This window comes from Hypanus sabinus, chromosome 4 (assembly GCF_030144855.1).
Source record: "Hypanus sabinus isolate sHypSab1 chromosome 4, sHypSab1.hap1, whole genome shotgun sequence".
NCBI classification, from domain to species: domain Eukaryota; kingdom Metazoa; phylum Chordata; class Chondrichthyes; order Myliobatiformes; family Dasyatidae; genus Hypanus; species Hypanus sabinus.
The window spans coordinates 9,820,087-9,844,505 of record NC_082709.1 but is presented as its reverse complement, the minus strand read 5'-3'; the positions used below and the strand labels follow the sequence as shown (position 1 = coordinate 9,844,505).

General features: G+C 41.4%; 1 protein-coding gene across 1 annotated transcript in view; it reads right to left on the bottom strand.

Annotated features, from left to right (window-relative positions):
- Positions 1 to 24,419, bottom strand: part of itgb5 (integrin, beta 5) — a 147,669-nt gene that overhangs the window by 42,076 nt on the left and 81,174 nt on the right. Inside the window, exon 10 of the mRNA XM_059966372.1 lies at positions 22,721 to 23,150. Coding sequence (XP_059822355.1) covers positions 22,721 to 23,150 — 430 coding nt within the window. The remainder of the gene's footprint in view (positions 1 to 22,720; positions 23,151 to 24,419) is intronic.

The window sequence follows — 24,419 nt, the reverse complement described above, 5'->3', positions numbered from 1 at the left end:
ATCCTGTCTGGGTATGGCACAAATGTTAAACAACCCCGTCTCCCCTGTCCATTTCCCATTACAGCTCTTATCCATTCTCTTCGTCACCTAACATCCCCTCTCTCTGGTGCCACTTTCTCTGATTGTACATTTTTCTCTCCTATTAAGTTCCTCCTTCTTTAGCCCTTTACCTCTTCTATCACCTCCTAGCTTCTCACCTCATAGCTCCTCCCTCACCCACCCACCTTCACATTTCCATTTCCAACAATCGCTCTCCTTCACACGACACTTTTCTATGTAACTGCAAGAGATGCAACATGTACCCTTTTATCTCTTCCCACATCATTCTCCATATATCTAACCATTCCTTCCAGTAACAGATTACTGTTACTTCTTGATAGTTATTGAACTGCATCTGGTGCTTACTCACATTGGAGAAAACAAAGTGTTTTGGTGGCCACTGTGCAGAACACCTCTATTCAATAACATGGGTGACTCTAAATTTCCAAACAAAAGTTACCATCCACTCCCACTCTAACACCACTATTCTTGTTCCAACGACATCCAATGTAATACTGGGAAACAAGACTTTATCTACTATCCAGCCACGAAGAGTCAGAGAAAATTATAGCACAAAACAGGCCCTTCAGCCCATCCAGACTGTGCCAAACCATTTTAATGGCTTTGTCAATCCCAACCCCAATGAACCCTAAACTGAAATGGACAATTAATAAGCAGCCAATTTTTGTGTGCATTTAAAATAAAAAGGTTTCATTTCCCCCCCCCCCTCTTCCATCTTCAACTGCTGGTATTTTCAATGCAAATGCTACCATGACAATTTTGGTCTCTGAAACATTACACATGCTTGTCTTTTCACATTTCCAATAATGATGAAGGGTCCTTGACTTGCAGTATCGACTTTGATCCTCTCCCCATGATGCCTGACCTGCTAGGGGTTCCCAACCTGGGGTCCATGAACCCCTTGCTTAAAGATATTGGTCCATGGCATTAAAAAAAAGGGTGCAAACCCCAAGTACTTCCAATAATTTACAGATTTCCAGCAACTACAGCTTTTGTTTTCTCTCCAATTTCTACAGCACTTGATAATCACACTATCTCTAACCAGTTGAAAGATGATTCATAATCCTCTGCGTACTTAAAAATTGCATTTTAAAGTATCTTTACCACATGGATTGCAGGGGTTCAGCTGTTAATAGGTAATAATTGGAAACTACTAATCTTTACAATAATGTCCCAATCCTTCCAATGAATCAGGTAGCACCCTGCTGTGTAACTCTGGAACTCACTCCAACTCTCAGAGGAACAGAGCAGGAAGGAGGCACAGTAGACCACTCAAGCCTGCTTCACACGATCATGGCTTATCATCCGCATCAGCACTCTGTTCCCTATCTTCTCACTGCACTCCTTGAACCTTTTCTCATTAAGAAATGCATTCACCTTCTCGATTAAATTAAATATTTAGTGTTTCACTGCCTTCTGTGGAGGAGATTTCTGCAGGTTTATCACCACAGAAGAGATTTCTCCTAATCTAAGTTCTAAGCAACATGCCCAGTATTCTTTTAGGCCAGGGGTTCCCAAACCCATCGTCCATGGCATAAAAAAGCTTGGGAACCTGAGTTAGCCTGTGATCTCTACTTTGGCATTATCTGAACACTAGGCCCATCCTTCCTGGATTTAGTCTGTGTAGTTTTATTTACGGGTTTCTATGAGATCCTATCCTATTCTTCTAAACCACAGTAAATATAGGTTAACTAATCCATTCTCTCAACCATGGTGCTCTATTCACACCTTCTGCACTCCCTCCACAAAAAAATCATCCTTCCCCGGACCAAAGCAGCTTACAAAATTCAGATGGGATCTCACCAAGGTCTCATATTTAACCATTTAAGTTCATGTAGTTATAAATTCATAGAGCACAACAGAACCAGGCCCTTTGGTCATTCTATTCCATGCAAAACTTTTATACTACCTGGGCCTATTGACCTGCACCTGGAGAAGCCCCTCCATACCCCTTCAATCCATGTTCTTATCCAAACTTACCTTAAGTGCTGGAACTGAACCCGCATCCACCACTTCCGCTGGCAGTTCATTCCACACTCTCTCTACCCTCTGAGTGAGGAAGCTCTCCCTTATTTTCCCCTTAAACATTTCACCTTTCACCCTTAACCCATGACCTCAAGTAACTGCCATTATGAAGAAAGCATGGTAGCACCTCTACTTTCTCTTTTAGAAGTTTGAAAAGATTCGGCATGCCATCTAAAACTTAGACAAACTTCTATAGGTGTGCGGCGTAGAGTATATTGACTGACTGCCTCACAGCCTGGTATGAAAGCCCCAATGCTCTTGAACAGAAAAATCCTACAAAGAGTAGGGGATACAGCCCAGTTCATCACTGGTAAAGCCCTCTCAAACACTGGGCACACCTACAAGAAGCATGTTACAGCATCCATCATCATGGACCACCACCATACATTCCTTGGGCAAGGGTAGAAGCAGTCTAAGGCTAGAGGGCATGGGTTTAGGGTGGTAGGAAAAGAATATGATGGACCCAGAGAGGCAAAATCTTCACACAGATAGCTTTGAATATATAGAATGAGCTGCCAGAGGAAGTGCTAGATATGTGTATAATTACAACTTTTAAAAGGTGCTTGGACCACTCTGTGGATATTAAAGATGTGGAGGGATATGGACAAAATGCAGGCAAATATGACAAGTTCAGTTGGCTCTTCGATCGCAGTGGATACGTTGGGCCACAGAGTCATAGGTACAGCACAGCAACAGGGTTTTGGCTTATCTAGTCTATAACAAACTAGTTAAGCTGCATACTCCTATCGACCTGCACCAGGGAGCATAGCCCTCCATACCCCTATCATCCATGTATCAACCCAAACCTCTCTGAAACATTGAAATTGAGCTTGCATGGACCACTTGTGCTGGCAGCTCATTCCACACTCTCACCACTCTCTGAGTAAAGAGGTTTTTCCTCATGTTCTCCTTAAACTATTCACCTTCCACCCTTAACCCATGACATCTAGTTTTAGTCACATCCAAACTCAGTGGAAAAAGCCTGCTTGCATTTACCCAATCTACACCCTTCATAATTTTGTTTACCTCTACCAAATCTCCTACGTTCCAAGCAGGATAGCCTATTAATTTATGAATTGAATACATAATCTATAAATTAATAATAAATTTACTTTGAAGTTTATTTGAAAGAGAAGCAGTTGAAGGGTTAAATTCTCTTTCTTCAAAGCATTACTTAAACTGTTAACAAAAGACACTGTCATAAAAAGAATCAGAACTGAAGAATGAACAAAACTGCTGCATTTACGAGTAACTGCGTTTTAATAGTTTAAATGAATTTGATTTCTGCTGGCGGCAAGAAAGGAGACAGAACATAAAGCCATGTCTTTTTCCCTTCATAGACTCTGTGTAACCCCGCTTCCTGTTACGATCAGTTCAATCTAGAGGTCAACATGTAGATGTTTAGGGTAGTCATTGTACGTCAGATCAGCTGTATGGGTCATTTTTGTGCAAGCGCTAATGAGGCCATAGAACCACATCTGTTTTATCGTTCATTTATCCAATAACCAGTCAAAATGAGTCTGGGTCAAAAATTACATTATTAGAACTAACTTGGCTGCAAATGCCAGAATTAGGTTTATTATGATTGACATATGCCATGAAATTTATTGCTTCACAGCAGCAGTACATTGCAAAGCATAGTAATAAAAACTGTAAATTGTAATAAATATGTAATATATATTAAAAAAAAGTTAAATTAAATAAATAAAGAAAATTTATTCATTAAACAAATGAAATGATATTGGAACATTTTGTGCCCACAACCAATCAGCTCACTTTCAAGGACTCTTCATACAAACATAGAAAACCTACAGCACAATACAGATCCTCTGGCTCACAAAGCTGTGCTGAACATGCACTACATTTAGAAATTACGTAGGGTTATGCTTAGCCCTCTACTTTTCTAAGCTCCATGTACCATCTCATTTTCTTGATATTTATTATTATTATTCATTTTATTGAAGTTTTTAATATATGTTGTATTTGTTTTTTATTATTATTATTATTATTATTTCTTTCTTTTTGTATTTTCACGGTTTGTTGTCGTCTGCACTCTGATTGAACGCCCAAATTGGTGTGGTCTTTCATTGATTCTGTTATGATTATTATTCTATAGATTTATTAAGTATGCCCTCAAGAAAATGAATCTCAGGTTTGTATATGGTGACATACATGCACTTTGATAATAAATTTACTTTGAACTTTAAATATTTCTAGATACAGTGCAGAACAGGTTCATCAGGCCCCAATGAGCTGCGCTGCCTGGCAAACCCTAGCCTGATCACAGGGCAACTCACAATACCCTATTTTTTCTCTCTCTTTCTTTCTCTCTCTGTCCCTCTCACAATCACTCCTTGCCTGCTCTCCATCTTCCTTTAGTACTCCCCTCCCCCTTTCTTTCTCCCTAGGCCTCCCATCCCATGATTCACCCCCTTCTCTAACTCTGTATCCCTTTTGTCAATCAACTTTCCAGCTCTTAGCTTCATCCCTCCCCCTCCGGTCTTCTCCTTTCATTTCAGATCTCCCCCTCCCCCTCCTTCTTTCAAAACTCTATCTCTTCTTTCAGTTAGTCCTGACGAAGGGTCTTGGCCCGAAACGTCGATTGTACTTCTTCCTATATAAGTTGCCTGGCCTGCTGCATTCCACCAGCATTTTGTGTGTGTTACCCAATTAATCTGCTAACCAGTAAGACTTTGGATTGTGGGAAGAAAGCGACGTGGTCATGGGCACAATGTACAAACTCCTTACAGATGATGCTGGAATTGAACTCTGAACTCCAGAATGCCCTGTGTCACATAAACAACTACGCTACTGTGGCAGTAGTGTAAAATTGCAAGAAGAGAGGGAAAAATAATAGAAGTTTTGTTTATGGGTTCAATCTCCATTCAGAAATCAAATAGCAGAGGGGAAGAAGCTGTTCCTGAAGTGTTGAGTGTGTGTCTTCGGGCTCCTGTACCTCCTCCTTGATGGTAGCAATGAGAAGAAGGCATGACCAGGGTAATGGATTTGTGGCCAATTTTCCAGACCTTACTAAAATAAATGGGGGGGGGGGGGGGGAGGAGGAAGCAAATAGTATTGAGGAAGCAGGGAGTCTGCGAAAGGACTCAGACAGATTAAGAAAATGGGTAAAGAAGTGGCAGATGGAATATATCGTAGGGAACCTACTTTCCTACAATATATTCCTTACTTTCATATAAGGAATAATAGCAGAGACTATTTTCTAAATGAAGAAAAATTTCAGAAGTGAACAGGGACTTGGGGGTCCTTGTGCAAGATTTTCTAAACGTTAACTTGTAGGTTGAGTCGGTGGTAAGGAAGGCAAATGCAATGTTAGCATTAATTTCAAGAGAAATAGAATACAAAAGCAAGGATGCAATGCTGAGGCTTTATAAGGCATTGGTCAGGCAATGCTTGGAGTATTGTGAGCAGTTTGAGCTCCATATGTAAGAAAAGATGTGCTGGCATTGGAGAGGGTTCAGAGGAGGTTCATCAGAATGATTCTGGAAATGAATCAGCATACAGCAGACAGAATATTCTCCTGAATATTTGAAGGAGTGGTGTCATAAGGACAGTCTCTCGCTCAGTGTCAGCAAGATCTAGGAACTGACTGTAGACTTCAGGAGAAGGAAACCAGAGGTCCATGAACCACTACTCATCGGATGATCAGAGGTGGAGAGAGTTAGCAGCTTTAAGTTCGTAGATGTCACCATCTCAGATAGATCTGTTCAGGCTCAGAGGATCTGTTCTGGACCCAGCACGCGTACAATTGTGAAGAAAGCACGGCAGCACCTCTACTTATGAGTCTGTGGAGATTTGGCATGACATCTAAAACTTTGACAAACTTCTATAGATGTGTAGTGGAGAGTGTATTTACAGGTATGGAAACACCAATGCCTTTGAAGGGAAAATCCTACAAGATCATTCTTGGTTCACAAATATATCAGTGCTGTCCCAATTCTGCTCACCAAACTAGAATATCTAGCAGTTAAGTGCCATCCATTTTACCCACCACAGGAGTTCTCCGGGATCATTTTAGTAGCAGTATACATTCCACATCAGGCTTTAGATGATCTGAGCAATAGGATCAACATGCACGAAATAGCACATCCACTCACCATTGTTTTAGGAGATTATAACCAGACCAGTCTGAAAAAAAAATCACTAAGCAATTACCATCAACAGATCACTAGCAATACCAAAGGAAACACCACACTGGACCTTAGCTACACCACCATAAAGAATGTCTACTGCACTATTCCACGCCCTCACATCGGGAAGTCTGATCACCTGGCTGTACTTCTACTCCCCGAGTATAGGCACAGACTGAAGACTGCAGCACCAGTGGTGAGGACAAGGGAAGCACAGAAGCACCTACAGGACTGCTTTGAATCAGTGGACTGGACGGTATTCAGGGATTCATCTTCGAACCTGGATGAGTATGCTGCAGTTGTTGCCAACATCATTAAAACCTTTGTGGATGAGTGTGTGCCTACAAAGACCTGCTGCACATTTTCAAACCAGAAGCCATGGATGAACCAGGAGGTATGTCGTCTGCTGAAGGCTCGATCTGTGGCATTCAAGTCTGTCAACCCAGGAGGTCAGTCACCAGTGGTGTGCCTCAGGGATCTGTTCTGGGACCTCTACACTTTATGATTTTTATAAATGACCTGGATGAAGAAGTGGAGGGATGGGTTAGTAAATTTGCTGATGATACAAAGGTTGGAGGTGCTGTGAATAATGTGGAGTGCTGTCAGAGGTTACAGCGGGACGTTGATAGAATGCAAAAATGGGCTGAGAAGTGGCAGATGGAGTTCAACCCAGATAAGTGTGAGGTCATATATGGTGACAGAATATAGTATTAATGGTTAGACTCTTGGCAGTGTGGAGGATCAGAGGGATCTTGGGGCCCAAGTCTACTTGATCTATCCCAGCTTCAACTCCTCTTCTGTGCCATTTGAAAGATGTAGCCTTGAGTTCTCTTCAAATATCTCCAATAGTCTGGCCTTCACAACCTTCCAAAGTAGAGATTTCATTAAGTTGTATAATTTATACATAGTTTGATAATAAATGTACTTTGAACTTCTAAAAAGCTACCAAGATTTCCAATTCTAGGCTATCCTACTGTTGTTAACATCTTGGCATCTATCCTATTATGCCTTGTTAGGATCTTTCATGTTTCAGTAAGTGTCTATTACAGCAAGTACTTTTCCTACTGTTGGAAACGTCTTCAATCTACTCTATTATACCTTCCTACCCTAATACCATTCACCCTTTTATTCCCTCTAGTATCTTCTGTGTTTCAATAAGTCTCTATTACTGCTACTACTTTGCCCTAGTTAGAAACATCTTGGCATCTACCCTATTGTTTCTACTTACCATATTACCATCATCATTATAAGACAGTGTGGCTCTAGGGGATTAGTCTGGATGAGGGAGAAAACTCTGGTAATACAAGTGATATCTTATATGTTCTCATTATCTTACGTATGCCATATGCATCTTGTACTTTGTGTGACTGTTGTTGGCCTCAGAAACACTGTTTTGTTTGGTGGTATTCATGGGTATTCATGTATGGTTGAATGACAATTAAACTTGAACTTGTACTTCAAGATTTTGAGCCTAACAAATGTTCTGTAGGTCAAAGAAGCTTCCACACCTTTGTTCCAACCAACATTAAACAATGTCAAACACATATTTGCTCAGTCGAGAAACAATGGGTATACTTGTGCACTCAAGTCAGCCCACTCACACAACACCAATTTTGGGTTTCGGGGTTCCTGACCTTAGAAGCTTTTAGACCAGGGGGTCCTAAAATTGCTCTCATGCCATGGACCAATACCATTAAAGCAGGGGGTCAGTGGACCTGATGCTGGGAACCCCTTAGATCATCAATATGAATTACTTTATCTGCTCTGAGTCTTTTGAACATTCCAAGGTGTTGGTAGTTACAGCGTAGATTTTATCATGTGCCTCCAAGTACCCTGAAACTTCATCCTTAATAATAGATAGATACCTTATTGATCCCAAAGGAAATGACAGTGTCACGGTAGCATTACAAGAGCACAGATATACAAATATTGGAAGTTAGAAAGAATAAAAAATAATTTACCTCAAACAGTCTAACAGGAGGGGGTCACTGCTTCCCTGGCTATGGGTTGACTCCCATTATAGAGCCTAATACCTGGGAGGAAGAGTAACCACATAGAGGGCTCTTTGGAGCAGCGCAGTTGTCTTAGTCCATGACTAAAAATGCCCCTCTGTTCAGCCAAGGTGGCATGCAGAGGGTGAGAATCATTGTCCAGAACTGCCAGGATTTTCCATAGAGTCCTTTGTTCTACCACAGCCTCCAGTGTGTCCAGTTTGACACCTATAACACAGCCAGCCTTTTTAATCACTTTATTGAGCCTGTTGGCATCACCAGTATCGCCTGAATACCACTGCATAGAAGATTGTACTGGTGACAACAGACTGGTAGAACCTGTGAAAGAGAGGCCTGCACACTCCAAAGGACCTCAGTCTCAATAGTAACAGGGAGCTAAATTTATCAAACTAATCTAACATTGGATAAACTAAATTTATCAAACTAATCTAACATTGGATAAACTAAATTTATCCAATCTCATGATAGCTTTAAACCAGGCAGCATCCTGGTAAGCCTCTTCTGCACCCTCTTCAAAACCTCAACATCCTTCCTATAGAGGGACGACCAGAACTATAAGCAGTACTCCAGATGCGGCCTAACCAGAGTTTTATAAGGCTGAAACATAACCTCTTGACTTTTGAACTCAATGCTTCGACTAATAAACGCAAGCATTCCATAAAGCCACCTTATCAACCTGTGTATCCACCTTCAAGGAGCTATGAACTTGCATTCCCAAACTGAGATACATTGCATTACTTGGTAGACATTGAGCATCAAGGATACGTTATGTTGTGGGGTAAAATAACACCAACTGATGTGGAAACTCAATGGGGCAAGCAGCTTCTGTGGAAGAAAAGGGAGAGTCGGTGTTTCAGGTTAAGGCCCTGCATCAGGACTGAGAGTATAAAGGAGAGAGGGTTGTTAGAAAATGATGAGAGGGAGGGGTGAGGTGGGGGCAGATGATGGGTGGAATCAAGTGAGGAGGAAGTTGATGGGCAGATAGTGCCAAATGGGCTGGGGGGAGAGGCAAAGTTGGGAGACACTGGCTGGTGGGTGATGGGTAGAGAGAGCTAATGAGAGAGGGTAGAGAAGGGGAGGGTGGAATTTGAGATAAAATCTGGAAGCTAATAAATGACAACAAGAGATGTTGTAGATCAGGGCTTCCTAATCGTTTTTATGCTATGGACCAATACCATTAAGCAAGGCATCCATGGACCCCAGGTTGGGAACCTCTGCTGGAGATGCTGGAATCCCATGTACGAAGGTAATAAGTAAAACCAGCTGAAGGTGGGGATGATGGGCATTCGCGGGAAGAGATAGGAGACCCAGTAGGTGTAGCACGTGGGTAATAAGTAGATGGAATCAGGCAGGGGAGAGTAACAAAACTGGGTTATAGGGTTGGAAGGGGGAGGTCTAGGGGAAATGCACAGGGTATCTTGAAATTAGAAAATTTACTGTTCATATAATTGGGGTGTAGATTAGCCAGGCAGAATATGAGCTGTTGTTATTCTAGTTTACTATGGCAGCATGGACAGGTTGATGTGAGAATGTGAGGGGGAGCTGAAATGGGATGAGTGTGGGATGGGCAGCCTTGTAGACAGAGTGCAGGGGCTCTGCAAACCACTCACTTGGTCTGCGTTTAGTCTCACTGATGAAGCGGAGGCCATGCTAATCACTGCAGAGTGCAGTGACGAGGTCAGAGTAGCTGCACGTCAACCCGGAAGGGTTGTTTAGGGCTCTGGATGCTGGTGAGGGTGGAGTTGTGGGTACAAATGTTGCAAAGGGAAGTGCCAGGGCGTGGGGTGGGTTAGCATGGAGTGATCCTTGAAGGGAGCAGAAAGAGTTGCGGAGTGGAAGGTGTGACTGGTGGTAGGATTCCACTGCGGTTGGTAGAAACGACAAAGGATGCTGGATGTGGAGGCCGTAGACAGGGAGGGACTAAGATTCCTGTATCTCTGTACTGTCCGTGGGCAGCATTTGAGAGCAGAAGCATAGGAAATGGGGAAAAAAATCCATTTGTCACAATAGAGGGGAAGCCATGTCTCCCGGGGAAAAGGGAAATTTCAGATGGGCTGAGTCTGTACTTCTTCACTGAGTACTTCCATCAGTTTTCTTCTAGTTAGGTGTTGAATCGTCATCTTAAACACGACCATCTCTATCACAATGTTTCCAAAATTTTGGAATTTCTTTTAAAATTCCTGCTCCAAAGCTATGACTTGTTCCTGTTCCAAACCACATTTTTGGAACCTTTCATTTAAAACAGCTGGTGAATGCTCCTACAGTTCCCCGAGATCAGCTGCTTGTCTTTGGAAAGCTTTTAGCTCTATCTGATAACAGTCAAAGCTTTTCTTCCAGAGACACTACTTTGTCTGCCAAGCATTCTGTCATTTCTGAAATATGTCTTTCACTCACTGAAGTGCTATTCGTTCTCAATCGTCTTTTCTTTCCCAGATAAAGTTTACTTAGATTTATGCCTAGCTGCTTCACAGTTTCGTAACAAGTCTGGCAATGTATCCTGTCCTGAATGTTGCTCCAAATATTTGTTATTTAAAGTTTAGAACCAGTGTGTGATTGTTCCTTCTGGACATTCACAATATTTTGTGAAAGAGGGGAATTTCCTTGGACCTCAATATCTATTTCCAAATCTTTAAATTCTGCTTCATTCTCCAGATCATTTAGTTTTACCATCAGAAAGCTACTTCATTTCAATTCCTTTACAAAATCTATCAGTTACCACCTTCCTGATTCCATTAGTGATTTTCCTAATGTTTTAACTATTGGTTTTAATTTCAGAATTTCTGCTCACTTTGAATTGACTTGCACTTGAAGATCATTTTAATTTTTCAGACACAATGTAATATTTATCCTCACTTATTTTCAGATTTGTCACTTCATCTCTCTCTCTTCCTCTTTTGATTCCTCTGTGAGCCCCCATGTGACAGAAATGCATGCAAAGGGGTTTGTCCCATCAGATTATGTAGTCTGGAGAAGCATTTTGAATCTTGTTTTGCCATGAGTGAGACCCCCCCCCCCCCCACCCCCGTTGGTTGATTTTTGCTGTGCAGCTCCCTGACATTGGTCTCACTAACGAATCAGTGAATCGGACCCACATTACCTATGTCTAATAGGGTATGTCGATCACAGCAATAGCAAGACAATCACCCATACGGTACACTGGCCCACACATTCCTTCGGACTCCCCCTTCCCTGGATGGCTGCAATACAGCGCACAAGTCCAGCTCAATCACTATCGAGAAACTTGATAGTGAAACAGACTTGCCATGCTTGATGTTCGCGATAACAAACATTGTTTTTCGATCATGAAAAAGAGGTAAAGGATGAACAATTACACCTTTGCTTGGACCCAGAGAGGCCACTGCGTATGTGCAGGTCACTATCTTACCAGGTACTGGGAAATAGAAAAAGCACGTAAAAAGGGCAATGTTATAATAGTCATGGGAGATTTCAATATACAGGTGGATTGTGAAAATATGGTTGGTGCCTGATCTCAAGAGACAGAATTTGTCAAATGCCGACGAGATGGCTTATTAGAGTAGGTTCTGCTTGAGCCCACTAGAGAAAAGACGGTTTTGGATTGGGTGTTGTGTCATGATTAGGGAGCATACGGTAAAGGAACCCTTAGGAGTCAGTGATAATGATATGATAGAATTCAGCCAGCAATTTCAGAGGGAGAAGATAAAGTCAGATGTATCAGTATTCCAGTGAAGTAAAGGGAATTACAGAAGCATGAGAGAGGAGCTGGCCAAAGTTGATTAGAAGATGACAATAGCAGGGATGATGGAAGAACAGCGGTCATCTTTCAAGAATGACTAGTTTCTGTAATGGTTCCAGAGGATCTCATTCCACTCTTTAAGAAGGGAGGGAGGCAGAAAAAAAGTAAAATTTAGGTTGGTTAGCCTGATTTCAGTGATTGGGAAGATGCTGTCATCCACCTGCTGGACAGAGCCTACTCGCATTTAGGTAAGCAGGACAGCACTGTGACGATTATGTTTTGTGATTTCTCAAGTGCCTTCAATACCATACAACCCTCATTGTAGTCCACAGTTTGTGTGGCTTCAGAGCTGTGTGTCAGACATACCTATAAGCAGCACTGAGGATTGTATTGAATCCCTTCCTATTTACCCTGTATACCTCAGACTTTAGATACTACATTGATCATGTCAATTGCAGAAATTCTCCGATGGCTTAGCAATAGCTGGGAGTATACAGGGAGGATGGGACGATGAATACAGGGCCCTGGTGGAGGACTTTGTCCAATGGTGCCAGCTGAATCATCTGCAACTCAGTAAGACAAAGGAGATGGTGACGGACTTTTGGAAGACTAAGCCTGGACTGCTCCCTGTTACTATTGATGCTTGCAAAGTAAAAGAATTTCAGGATGTACATCGTATACATTTCCCTGACATTAAATGTACCTATTGAGACATTGCAGGTATCCACCACCCTGAGTGAGAAACTTACCCTTGACATTCCTTTTGAAACAACCCCCTCTCATCTTCAATGCATGCCCTCTGCTATTAGACATTCCAACCCTGGGAAATAGATACTCCCTGACTACTCTATCTATGCTTCTTATAATCTTTTAAGCCTCTATCAGATCTCCCCTCAGCCTCCACTGCCCTAAAGGAAATATCCTAAGTTTGTCCAGCCTCTCATGTGCTTTAAAACCAGGCAGCGTCCTGGCAAACCAGTCTCGCACTCTCTCCAAAGCCTCAACATCCTTCTGATACTGGGGCAACCAGAACTGTTCATTAAAAACAGAAAATATTGTAAATACTTCATATGACTTCATATGAATTTATAACAGCCATTTCTAACAGAGCAAGGTCTCACAGGCCAACAAAATAAACTATCAGTTGATCCAGAACTCCAGTCTCCAATACAACTGCACTGATAGGCCAAATGTTTTTCACTCCATTATCACACATAGTAACACTTGAAATTTGTTTTTGTCACTTTTACTTAAATTTTCATCTCAAAGTTCAAAGTAAATTTCATTACCAAAGTACATACATGTCACCATATAAAACCCTGAGATTAGTTTACCTGTGTGCATTCTCAGCAAATCTGTAGAATATTAACAATTGCAGGATCAATGAAAGATCAATCAGTGCAGAAAACAACAAACTGTGCAAATGCAAATATAAATAAATAGCAATAAATAATAAGAACATGAGATAATGAGGTAAAGAATCCTTAAAGTGAGATAATTGGTTGTGGGAACATTTTGAACTTGACTGATCTTTTGAAAGTTAAAGAAAGCTAATTCAAACTTCCTGCTTGTTTCCTCTCCTCCTTAATATGTCTTTATTGAGCAATTATACAATTCTTTTTTAATACAACAAAATCAAGAAAATTTTCCTAGGTCAAAAAGGCATAACTAAGGGAGGGGGGGAAGGAACCATTCTGATTTCATTCAAAGCCTCTGGGCAGCAACATTCTACCATGCATAGTCACAAAGCATGGAGTACAACAGAATCAACCTTGTAAACAAATGCACTTACAGGTCCTATATCATCAATATGGACCCAGCAAAGGAAATAAGGCAGAATTCGGCCATTGAGGGATGAATATGGAGGAGGGAGAGTTGAGCAGAACCAGATAATATTGAAATATTGTACAGAACATTGTGGTATCAGATCATGGTCAGAAGGAGGTACGTTATGTGAGGACAATAGCCCTAAAACAATGTCAAAAAGTGCAGCAAAAGTGACAATAAATGAACAATAGTTGCGGGATTTACGTGTCTTGGTGTCAACAGCTAGCACATCATCATCGTAGGCGATCGTGGTCTTTCCACCACCATTGACCATCCACCACCTCCTCCCATGGCTTCACATGACCCTGATTGGGGGCTAAGCAGGTGCTACACCTTGCACAAGGGTGACCTGCAGGCTGATGGAGGGAAGGAGCTCCTTACACCTCCGTTAGTAGAGACGTGCCTCCACCCCATCACCTGAAACTGCTACAGACTAGGTCCTTTAATTGATAACAAAGCAGATGTCAAATATTCAACTAACATCTGCTTCTATGTGACAGGCGTTCTCTATATGTATGGTAAATATACACGCACTGGTGGCATTATTGCACCTGTACACATGTTGCTGTTCCTCTCCGCACCCTGTGGTGCATCAAGTGGCATTTTTTGTCATTTCATTAGCACTTGTTCTTTTTTTTATATGAGGCAGAGTTCAGCACTCAACCCAGTACAGATGGAAAGTCGGCCAGGTTTGAACCTGGGACCACTAGCCTCGAAGTCCGATGCTGATGCCACTACACCACTGGCTCGCTAAATGTACATGAGGCATGGAAAACCCTGAACAAATTCTTTTGAAAATATCTACATGAAATGTTGCTGTAGAAAGGCAGCATCCATCATCAAAGATCCTCACCACCCAGGCCATGCTCTTTTCTCGCTGCTGCTCAGTTAGAAGGTACAGGAGCCTCAGGACTCCCACCACCAGATTTAGGAACAGTTGCTACCCCTCAACCATCAGCCTCTTGAACAAAAGAGGACAACTACACTCATTTTATTTCTGATGTTCTGAAGGTTGCACTTCAGAACTGATGGCTTCACGTTAAGGACTCTTTATCTTGTTATGTCATACTCATTATTTATTGCTGTTTATTTACATTTGCATTTGCACAATTTGTTGTTCATTGATCCTGTTTACAGTTACCGTTCTATAGATTTGCAAAGTATGCCCGCAGGAAAATGAATCTCAGTGTTGTATATGGCGACACGTATGTACTCTGATAATAAATTTGACTTTGAACTTTGGTTAGAAGACTGGAAAAGTTTTCGAACCAAGAATGGCTGGTGAAAAGAAAACAGAAGTGAAAAAAGTTATGGGATAATGACGTGAAAAATTAAACAAAAACTACAGACGCTGGAAATCTAAAATTAACATTTTGATATATTTTTTTCGTTCTTGCTGGTGGCTTGATGTTTATTTTTAGAAGCTTTTTGTATGACACATGGCTCTGGGGTTGTACTCCTAATGGGCTTTTTCCCCCCACTTTTTTGCTTAGTAGGGTTTTTTTAAAATTCACAAAATTTTCAATCTTTAAGATAATTTATTTTTTTCCTTGAGGCATTGTAAGTGTTGCTACTTCGATGTACTTGTGTTATTTTTGAATAATAGAATAATAAGATTTGGAAAAAAAATTCAGCCATTTTTGGTTTTAATTTTGAATTACCAGCCTCTGCAATACCTTAAGATTGTGCAGAAAGTGGACGGTAATTTGGTGTTGCTTTTTCAATGAATATTTCTGTGGATTCAAATATTTTCCCCCTTTTGGGATTCCAACAGCCTCGCCAGCACATTTTTCTTAAATTATTTTTTAGCTGGGTGATGTTTCAATGTTATATTTAATGTTAATGCTTGTCAGACTGTCTTCATAACTGCAATATCTCATATCTGTCAGTTGTAGAGTCAAAGAAAAGCACAGCAAAGAAATAGGTCATTTGGCCCATCTAGTCCATGCCAAAGCTATTTAAACTTCCTGCTCCCATCGACCTGCTTCGGAACCATAGGCTTCCATACCCTGCCATCCATATGCCTATCCAAAATGTTGAAATCAAGCTCGCATGCTCTGCTTGTGCTGGTAACTCATTCCACACTCTCATGACTCTCTGAGTGAAGAAGTTTCTCTTTATGTTCCCCTTAAACTTTTCCCCTTTCACTCTTAACCCATGACCTCTGGTTATAGTCCCAAGCCAGCCTCAGTGGGAAAAGCCTGCTTGCATTTACTCTATCTATACCCCTCATAATTTTGTATATCTCTATAGTATACCTCAGGAACATACCATTAAATTTTCAACTTCCTGCATTAAAAAGTAGATTTTATCTTCCACAGAAAATTACAACTATTATCATTTCTGGGTCCATAAGACCATAAGATATCAGAGCAGAAGTAGGCCATTCAGCCCATCAAGTCTGCTCCACCATTCAGTCATGGCAGATCCAATTCTTCCAGTCACCCCCAACTCCACTGCCTTCTCCCCATACCCTTTGATGTCCTGGCTAATCAAGAACCTATCTATCTCTATTTTGCATTGCTCAAGACATTCCGCCAGGAGAAATTCATATGACATACGATGAGATTTACAGAGCACATTAGCATTGGATGATGTCATTCCGAGGGTAAAGCCGAGTTTGGAGAACTTTGATCAGTTTTGTCACAGTGCCTGTTGTAGAAGCTCTCTGAAAACAACCCACTTGTGAGCACTGCACTGAATTGGAACCTAATTCACACAAGTCAATCACCCATCTTTCTTTCGCAACCCTCACCCACCCTTCCACCAGGCTCTAACTGTCTTGTCTCACATTTCTCCCCGTCGGCTCAGTGCTGGTCTTTTCTCTCAGTGGTTTCTCATTTCTGCTCCCAGAGTGAACACTCCATGATTTCACCTCTCCACAAAAGTATTCACGAGGAGTTGACGTGACCTAATTGCCCATCCCCTTCCCAACCTTCTTCAAGCTGCCTATAAAGCATATCACACCTACAGATTTCTGACTATCCAATCGACCCTCTCCCCAGCAATGCAGTAGAATCTTCCCACCCAACACAGTAGGGTCATCAGGCTTGTGCCCACTACCCTGCCTAGGGAAGACAGAGATGGGTTCAGGGGTGGCATGGTAGCGTAGTGGTTAGCACAACGCTTTACAGTACAGGTGACCCGGGTTCAATTCCCACTGCTGCCTGTAAGAAGTTTGTACTTTCGCTTCGTAACAAAGTGGGTTCCCTGTGGGTGCTCCGGTTTCCTCCCATAGTCCAAAGATGTACTGGTTTGTAGGTCATTGTAAATGGTCCCATAATTAGTCTAGGATTAAATCTATGCAGTAGACAAGAAGGATAGAGGGGTGTCCATTTAAAACAGATGTGGAGAAATTTCTTTAGCCAAAGGGTGGTGAATTTGTGGAACTTGTTACAGCAGGCAGCTATGGAGGCCATTTCATTGGGTATATTTAAGGCAGAGATTGATAGGTTCTTGATTGGACACAGCATCTAAGGCCAGGGAACGGGATTGAGGAGGGGAAAAAGGATCAGATATGATTGAATTGCGGAGCAGAGATGATGGGCCAAATAGCCTAATTCTGGTCCTATGTCTTACGGTCTGGGATCTAAATCAGGGGATTGCTGGGCAGAGTGGCTTGAAGCCCCAGAAGGGCCTATTCTGTGTTGTATCTCAATAAATATATATTTCAACAATATGCAGTACCTGATCCCTTATCAAGGATGGAGTTTAAAAAAATTATTCATCTTATCCTTTAGGATGCCCAACTCTCTTCAATATTCCACCAATCATCACTTGAAGTATATCATTTAGTTATGCTTCATATACTGCAATCTTGGCAAAGCAAGAAGAATACATGTGATTCATCACACAGTACGTCATAAAATAAAGGAGTAATAAATGAAAATCAGAAAACAAACAAAAACATTTGGCAAACATAACACAGACATTTCGAGTTATTTGCTCCCATCTTGGGTGCCATGGTGGCATCGTGGTTAGCTCAATATTATTACAGTTTGGGGTTCAATCCCAGCGTCCTCTGTAAGGCATTTGTACGTTCTCCTTGTGGGACTGTGTTAGCTCTCCCACAATCCAAAGATGTACCGGTTGGTAAGATAATTGGTAGTTGTAAATTGCACCGTGATTAGGTTGGGGTGAAATAGGGGGTTGCTGGGCAGCATGACAGTGAAGGGCTGGAAGGGCCTATTCCACACTCTGTCTACAATAGAAAATTTAAAAATACACCAACATTGCATTTTATTTCTATTGGATGAGTTGTATCGGTCTTTGTGGCTTTCATTCAGTCAGAATTAAATCTGCTGAAGTCTAGGATTTCAAAACTTGGTGACTGAGATGTCATTAGGCATGGGAACTGCCGATTATGGACAAAACATTTTTGATAATGGAAGGCTAATAACATGTCACTAAAATCAGCAGATTGTTGACAAAAAATGCAAGCCTTGACAGCAGAGACATGCAAGGATATTGAAGTCTATATTGTCAAATAGATTTAGGATACCTTATACTTAAAAGTGAGAACTATGACTTTTGAATTCCCTTGTACAAAAGCAAAATCCCACAAACAAATTTCAACCTTCTTTCTTTAAAAGAGCAGCTTCACAATTTCAGCTTTTCAGCTGGAAACTACACATTCTCAAACTTCAAAAGCAAAATTGCAAGTGATGTCCCTACACAAGACTCATAAGAAAACCATGCAGAAATTGGACAGTTTATCACAACACTGCTTGCAAAACTGGGTGTGAATGTAGTTGACACACAGTAAAAGACACCATGCTGACCCTGAACTCCTGGTGCACCACAAATTCAGACATAATGCGTGGTGCTTCATCCAGTTTATTTAGATAGACCATAAATTGTGAAATTGTTAAATCTAAATGTCCAGTGGGTATTTCCAGTCGCAAAGACCTCCTGCCATTATGACATGCTGTGTCCAAAATTTTTACAATTTGGAAGGTTTAACATTAAAGTCACTGAATGATCAGTGTTCCACCCTTACTAGCTTTAAATTTGAAAAGTGCTGCATTAAAATAAAATTGCCTGTCTGTACTCCTCTTGTTTATCCAGGACAGTAGGACAATAGATCAGCTGTTTGAGTGGTGTTACAGCAACAAGCTTGCACTCAAAGTCAGTCAGTAAGACCAAGGAATTGATTGTGGACTTCGGAAAGGGGAAGTCGAGGGGACACACTCCAGTCCTCATCGAGGGATCAGCAGTGGAAAGGGTGAGCACTTTCAAGATCCTCAGTACCATCTCTGCAATTACAAAGAAAGAATGATGGCTGCTACAATTCATTCGGAGTTTGAGGCAAATTAGTCTGTCACCATTGAAAACTCTTCCAAATTCTACAAATGTCCCATGGAGAACAATCTAACTGGTTGCATCACCGTCTGGTATGCAGGGCCCATTGCAAAGGATCAGAAAAAGCTGCAGAAAGTTGTAAACTCACCCAGCTCCATCATGGGCACTAGTCTCCCTAGCACCCAGGATATTTTCCTCAAAAAGGCAGCATCCATCATCAAGGACCCCATCACCCAGGACATGCCCTCTTCTTATTGCTACCATCACGGAGGAGGTACAAGAGCCTGAAGGCACAGACTCAATGATTCAGAAAATAAATCTTGGGGTTTTATATGGCGAGTTACACTGTATATATTGTAATAATAAATTTACTTTGAACTTTGAATGTTTCAGGAACAGCTTCCTCCCCTCCATCAGATTTCTGAATGGACAATGAACCCATGAACACCTCCTCAGTACATTTTCCTTCTCTTTTCACACTACTTCATTTATTTTTTGTATATACTTATTTATAATGTTTATACTAATTTATAGCTTTGATTGCTACGAATTGCAATGTACTGCTGCCACAAAGCAACAAATTTCATAACATATACTGGTGACTTTCAATCTGATTTTGATTCTGATCCTGGCAAAGTAAACTGCCATGTGGTCTGGCCGAGTCAGCGGTTCTGCTCAGCCTAACACCCTCCTTCCCCATCAGCAATTTCACAGTCTACCAAATACCAATCAGACTAGTGATGACTCAGTCCACCTCCATTCCCAAAGAGCCTGGGGATGACTCATGTCTAAAAAGACAGTCTCGTTTTCTCCAATAAATGACAAAAATAAAGTTTCACTCCACCACTGACCTAACAAGTTTTTAACACATTCCTTTAAAATCTCAGACATTAAGAGCAGTGTGAATTACTTCATCACTGTGGCCTAACATAGTCATTCTGTCAGAAATCTTGATGAAGATGGTTGGTCATGGTAGAACAGATAGTGCCTTGGAAAGTCTGGACAGAGGTGGCAATTGAATGTGACAAAGCCAAATTCCAGAAGCTGGTAGAGCAGTGCCAGAGACAGGGGAGGAGGACCAATGAGAGCTTGTGTGAGTTGGGGTGTAGAGGTCTCGCTGGCTGCTCACTCTGCACAAGCTACTCTTTCCTTAGCGTTACGGGAGCTACAAAGAAAAGAACCGTCAGGACTATCACAGGGGCTGCTGTGTGAGCCTCCAGGTGGCTATGGATCAAGAGGTGTGACCCCTGGATCAATGCTGCTGGGACACAAACCCAGGCCTGATCAACTCTGGTCAAGGGTGTCCGATGGTGAAAGACCTGAAACACCCAATGACCCCAGTTTACATCACTTCTAATATGTCCCAGCTCATCCTAGGATGTATATCAGCACCATGTCACAGTTCTGTTAGATTGAACGAACAATCTAGACCATGGACTTGACCATCTATCACAATGAAGAACAGTATAAAGAATTCATAAAGGAATAAAGTGCATAAGTAATATTAGGATTACCATTATACCCAACTATTATGCCATTAAAATGACCTTTACATTATCTTCTTTAACCTCAATTGCCCATAAAGTTATCCTTTTTCATTAGCACTTCTGAAATATGAATCTATTGATCTGAATGGGTCAAATTTCAGAAACAGAACAAAACTGCTATAATATGGTACAATTAACACAACTAACTGGATGTGAATTCTGTAGCAAGTATCTCCAATATTCAGGAAGCTGCACTAGTATTTTTACTCACACATTATCTTAGCATGTCAAAACATGCTGTCCATTCCTTTTGAGTGCCCTACTCACTGACTTATATTCTTAATTTATCCCTGCTGCCTCCATTTTTAAAATTCTTGTCCTGAAAAATTCGTTCTCCTTTTTCATTTTACTTTTCTCTACAGGTTATTCAGCCTTGGGTCCAACTTATACCTTCTAGTTCATTAACTGCAGACTGATTTTGCTAAATAACTTTACTGTCCCTCTTTTAAAAGTGCCTTCAAGCTTCTTGATGGCAGCAATGTGAAGAGGGCATGTTCTGGGTGATTGGGGTCTTTAATGATGGATGCCACCTTTTTGAGGCATCCATCATCCAATGCATCCAATGCTGGGGGCGGGGGCTAGTGCTCGTGATGGAGCAGGCAGAGTTCACAATGTTCTGCAGATTTTGCCAATCCTGTACAGTGGCCTCTCCATACCAGACAGTGATGCAACCAGTTAGAATACTCCCCATGTACATCAGTAAAAAATTGTGAGTGCTCTGGCAACATTCCAGTTCTCCTCAAACCCCTAATGAAATATAGCCGCTGTCATGTGCTCTTTGTAATTGCAACAAGATGCTGTGCGCAGCATAGATCTTCAGAGATATTAACACCTCAGGAACTTGAAATGGCTCACCCTTTATATTGCCGATCTCTTGACAAGGCCTGGTGTGTGTCCCCTCCACTTCCCTTCCTGAAGTCTACAAGCAATTCCTTGGTCTTGCTGACTTTGAGTGCAAAGATTGTTGTTGTGACACCACTCAACCAGCTGATCTATCTTGTTCCTGTACACCACCCCATCACCATCTGAAACTTTGCCAACATTACGTTGAGTTATTGGCTACTTTATAGATAGTGCTTGAGTTGTGCTTAGCCACAGTTGTGGGTGTAGAGAGAGAAGAGGGCAGTGGGCAAAGCAGAGTATGAGCTCAGTATTCAGCACTGTCTTGATCTCCCCTTATCATCCTTTACACTTTGATCTTTTTGACTCTTTTGGGAGCATCCCTGAGATGCGGCCAATGTTGATTGTTAGCACTGACATCCCTGAATTTTACATGGACCATTTCTCACCCCTTACAAATCAAACCTTTTCCACTTTCGAGAACTGAATGAACCTCCAACGAATGCTCCTTATGGAGTAAAAAAAATCAAAGAATAAAGGATGTTGAGGGGAGATTGAGGCAGTGCTGAATATTAAATTCACATTTCTGAGACTCAATAAAGCAAAATGGAGAATGGCTTCCAATAAAATCTTATGCCATCAGTGCATAGGTGATATACAGAAAATGAGACAAGCCAATAGTAATGACAGTGTTGTTTCAAAGCCAAACCTTTTACTTCTATTTTAAACTCCCAAAGACAGTAAAAATCCTGAGTCAGAATGAAAATCATTGTAAAAACAAGGACATATTGCTACTGAATCAGAAATGCTGGCAACGTGCCATCTAGTCATTAAGTGCACACCTAACACAAAATGAAAACAGCACTCACTGGTTCAAATGGACTGTTTACCCATGACCAAATTCTTCACCTCACGACTCCACCCAAACCACCATTTAGCTCTTTACCAGATTAATCCTGCTGATTTGCATAAACAAAGATTCTAACTGAAGTAGAACTACTCTAAAAGTTCAGGAATTTACCAAGGCTTTGTGATGGCCTTTTGTTAATGCAAATACACATTGTGCCTGTAGGTACACTTTGCTGAATTGAGATTCCTTAAAATAATCATATTAATCCTTTACGTCTTGACTTAGAAAACTCCCACTTACTAGGAGCTTGCCTTCACCTAAACAATAATTTTTCTTTATAAACAAAAAGCTTAAGCAATGAAAAATGGAACTAGACAAGGAAAATCCAAACTTACCTGAACATAGAATGCCCTTGTGCCTTGCACATGAGAAGTCATCGCATTCACAGAATGTCCCATAAATCCTTCCAAACTCACTTTCATAGCAGACACATTGGTTGCAAATGCATTCACCTCTGCCACTGCAGACTGGCTTTTCCTCTGCTTCACGACAGAACATCTGGAATACATTACTTGTTTCTCCATCTTGACATTCACAGTTGGCTCCCAAAAAGCCTGGGTCACATGTACAGATCCCACACTCATAAGTTCCATTACCACTGCACTTGGAACTATTGGCTTGCATCTCACTTGTACACTCACAGTTACAAATGTAACCAACAGTTACACTGAGTAAATCTTTGAAACCAACTGGTTTAATTGTAAAAGTATTTCTTGTCCTGGATTCTGGGCAGCTCTTGGCCTCCAGAGAGACATCAAAGGATACCTGAATAGAAATGAGAGCACAAGCACATGAGAGATAGGAACAGAGCAGCCCAGTGAGTTTACACAGGTATTCAGAAGAGAACAGGGGACCTTCTTACTCCATCTGCCTGCTGTACCAAATTAATCTCTATACCCAGCATCTAACCCATGGTTCTCAACCTGGAGTCCACAGATCCCATGCTTAATGGTATTGGTCCATGGCATTAAAAAGGTTGGGAAACCCTAAATATGCTTAAGACTATGGAGATGACAGTGGACTTCCGGAGGAGCCCCCCAATACTCCCCCCACTCACTATATTCAACAGTATTGTGTCTGCTGTGGAGACCTTCAGATTTCTGGGTGTCACAACCTCCCAGGACCTGAAGTGGACACCCAACGTGGACACACTTATCAAAAAGGCTCAACAGAGGTTGTATTTCCTACATCAACTCAGGAAGTACAACCTGCCTCAGGAGCTGCTGATTCAATTCTACTCAGGAATAATCCAGTTTGTTCTCTGTTCGTCCATCACTGTCTGGTTTGGATCAGTTACCAAACAAGACGAGAATAGACTCCAAAAAACCGTCAGGGCTGTGGAAAGGATTATTGGTATGAAGCTGCCCTCGATCCAGGACTTATATGCATCTAGAGTCAGGAGGTGAGCAAGCAGCATTATTGTAGACCCATCACACCCTGGACATCACCTGTTCCAACTCCTTCCTTCTGGTAGACGCTTTAGATCACTGTAAGCCAGGACAAACAGGTACAGGAACAGGTTCTTTCCGTATGCCATCAGTCTTATGAACACTTGAATTTTAGTCTATTATAAATCAAGTCCACCTGTACGTTCAATGAGGGGGACCTCATTGTGTATAGTTTATGATTATTTGCACTATTGTTTTTGTTTGCTTTTAATTCTGTACAAAGAGAGCTCAGGGAAACCGGCATCAAATTCCCTGTATGTCCTCATACTTGACGATAATAAAGGGTTCTGATTCTGATTCTGTTCTAAAGGCTTCTAGGATAAGTTAGGAAATTGCACTGATCAAAGAAATGTGTCTTCTTCTCAGCTCCCTATTCTGGTTTTTTAGTTGCACCTTTTTGCTGATTGTGCTATCTATGCTCACTTTCTTTTATATTCATCCTTCTGTGTTGGGAGAAGTTGGCTCTGATGTGTGTTTTTTGAGCGTTGGGTGTTTGATGTTTTCTTTGAACAGGTTCCATGGTGTTTCCTTGTTCCGTCGCTGTCCATGGGAAGATGAATCTCAGGGCTATATACTTCTATACATA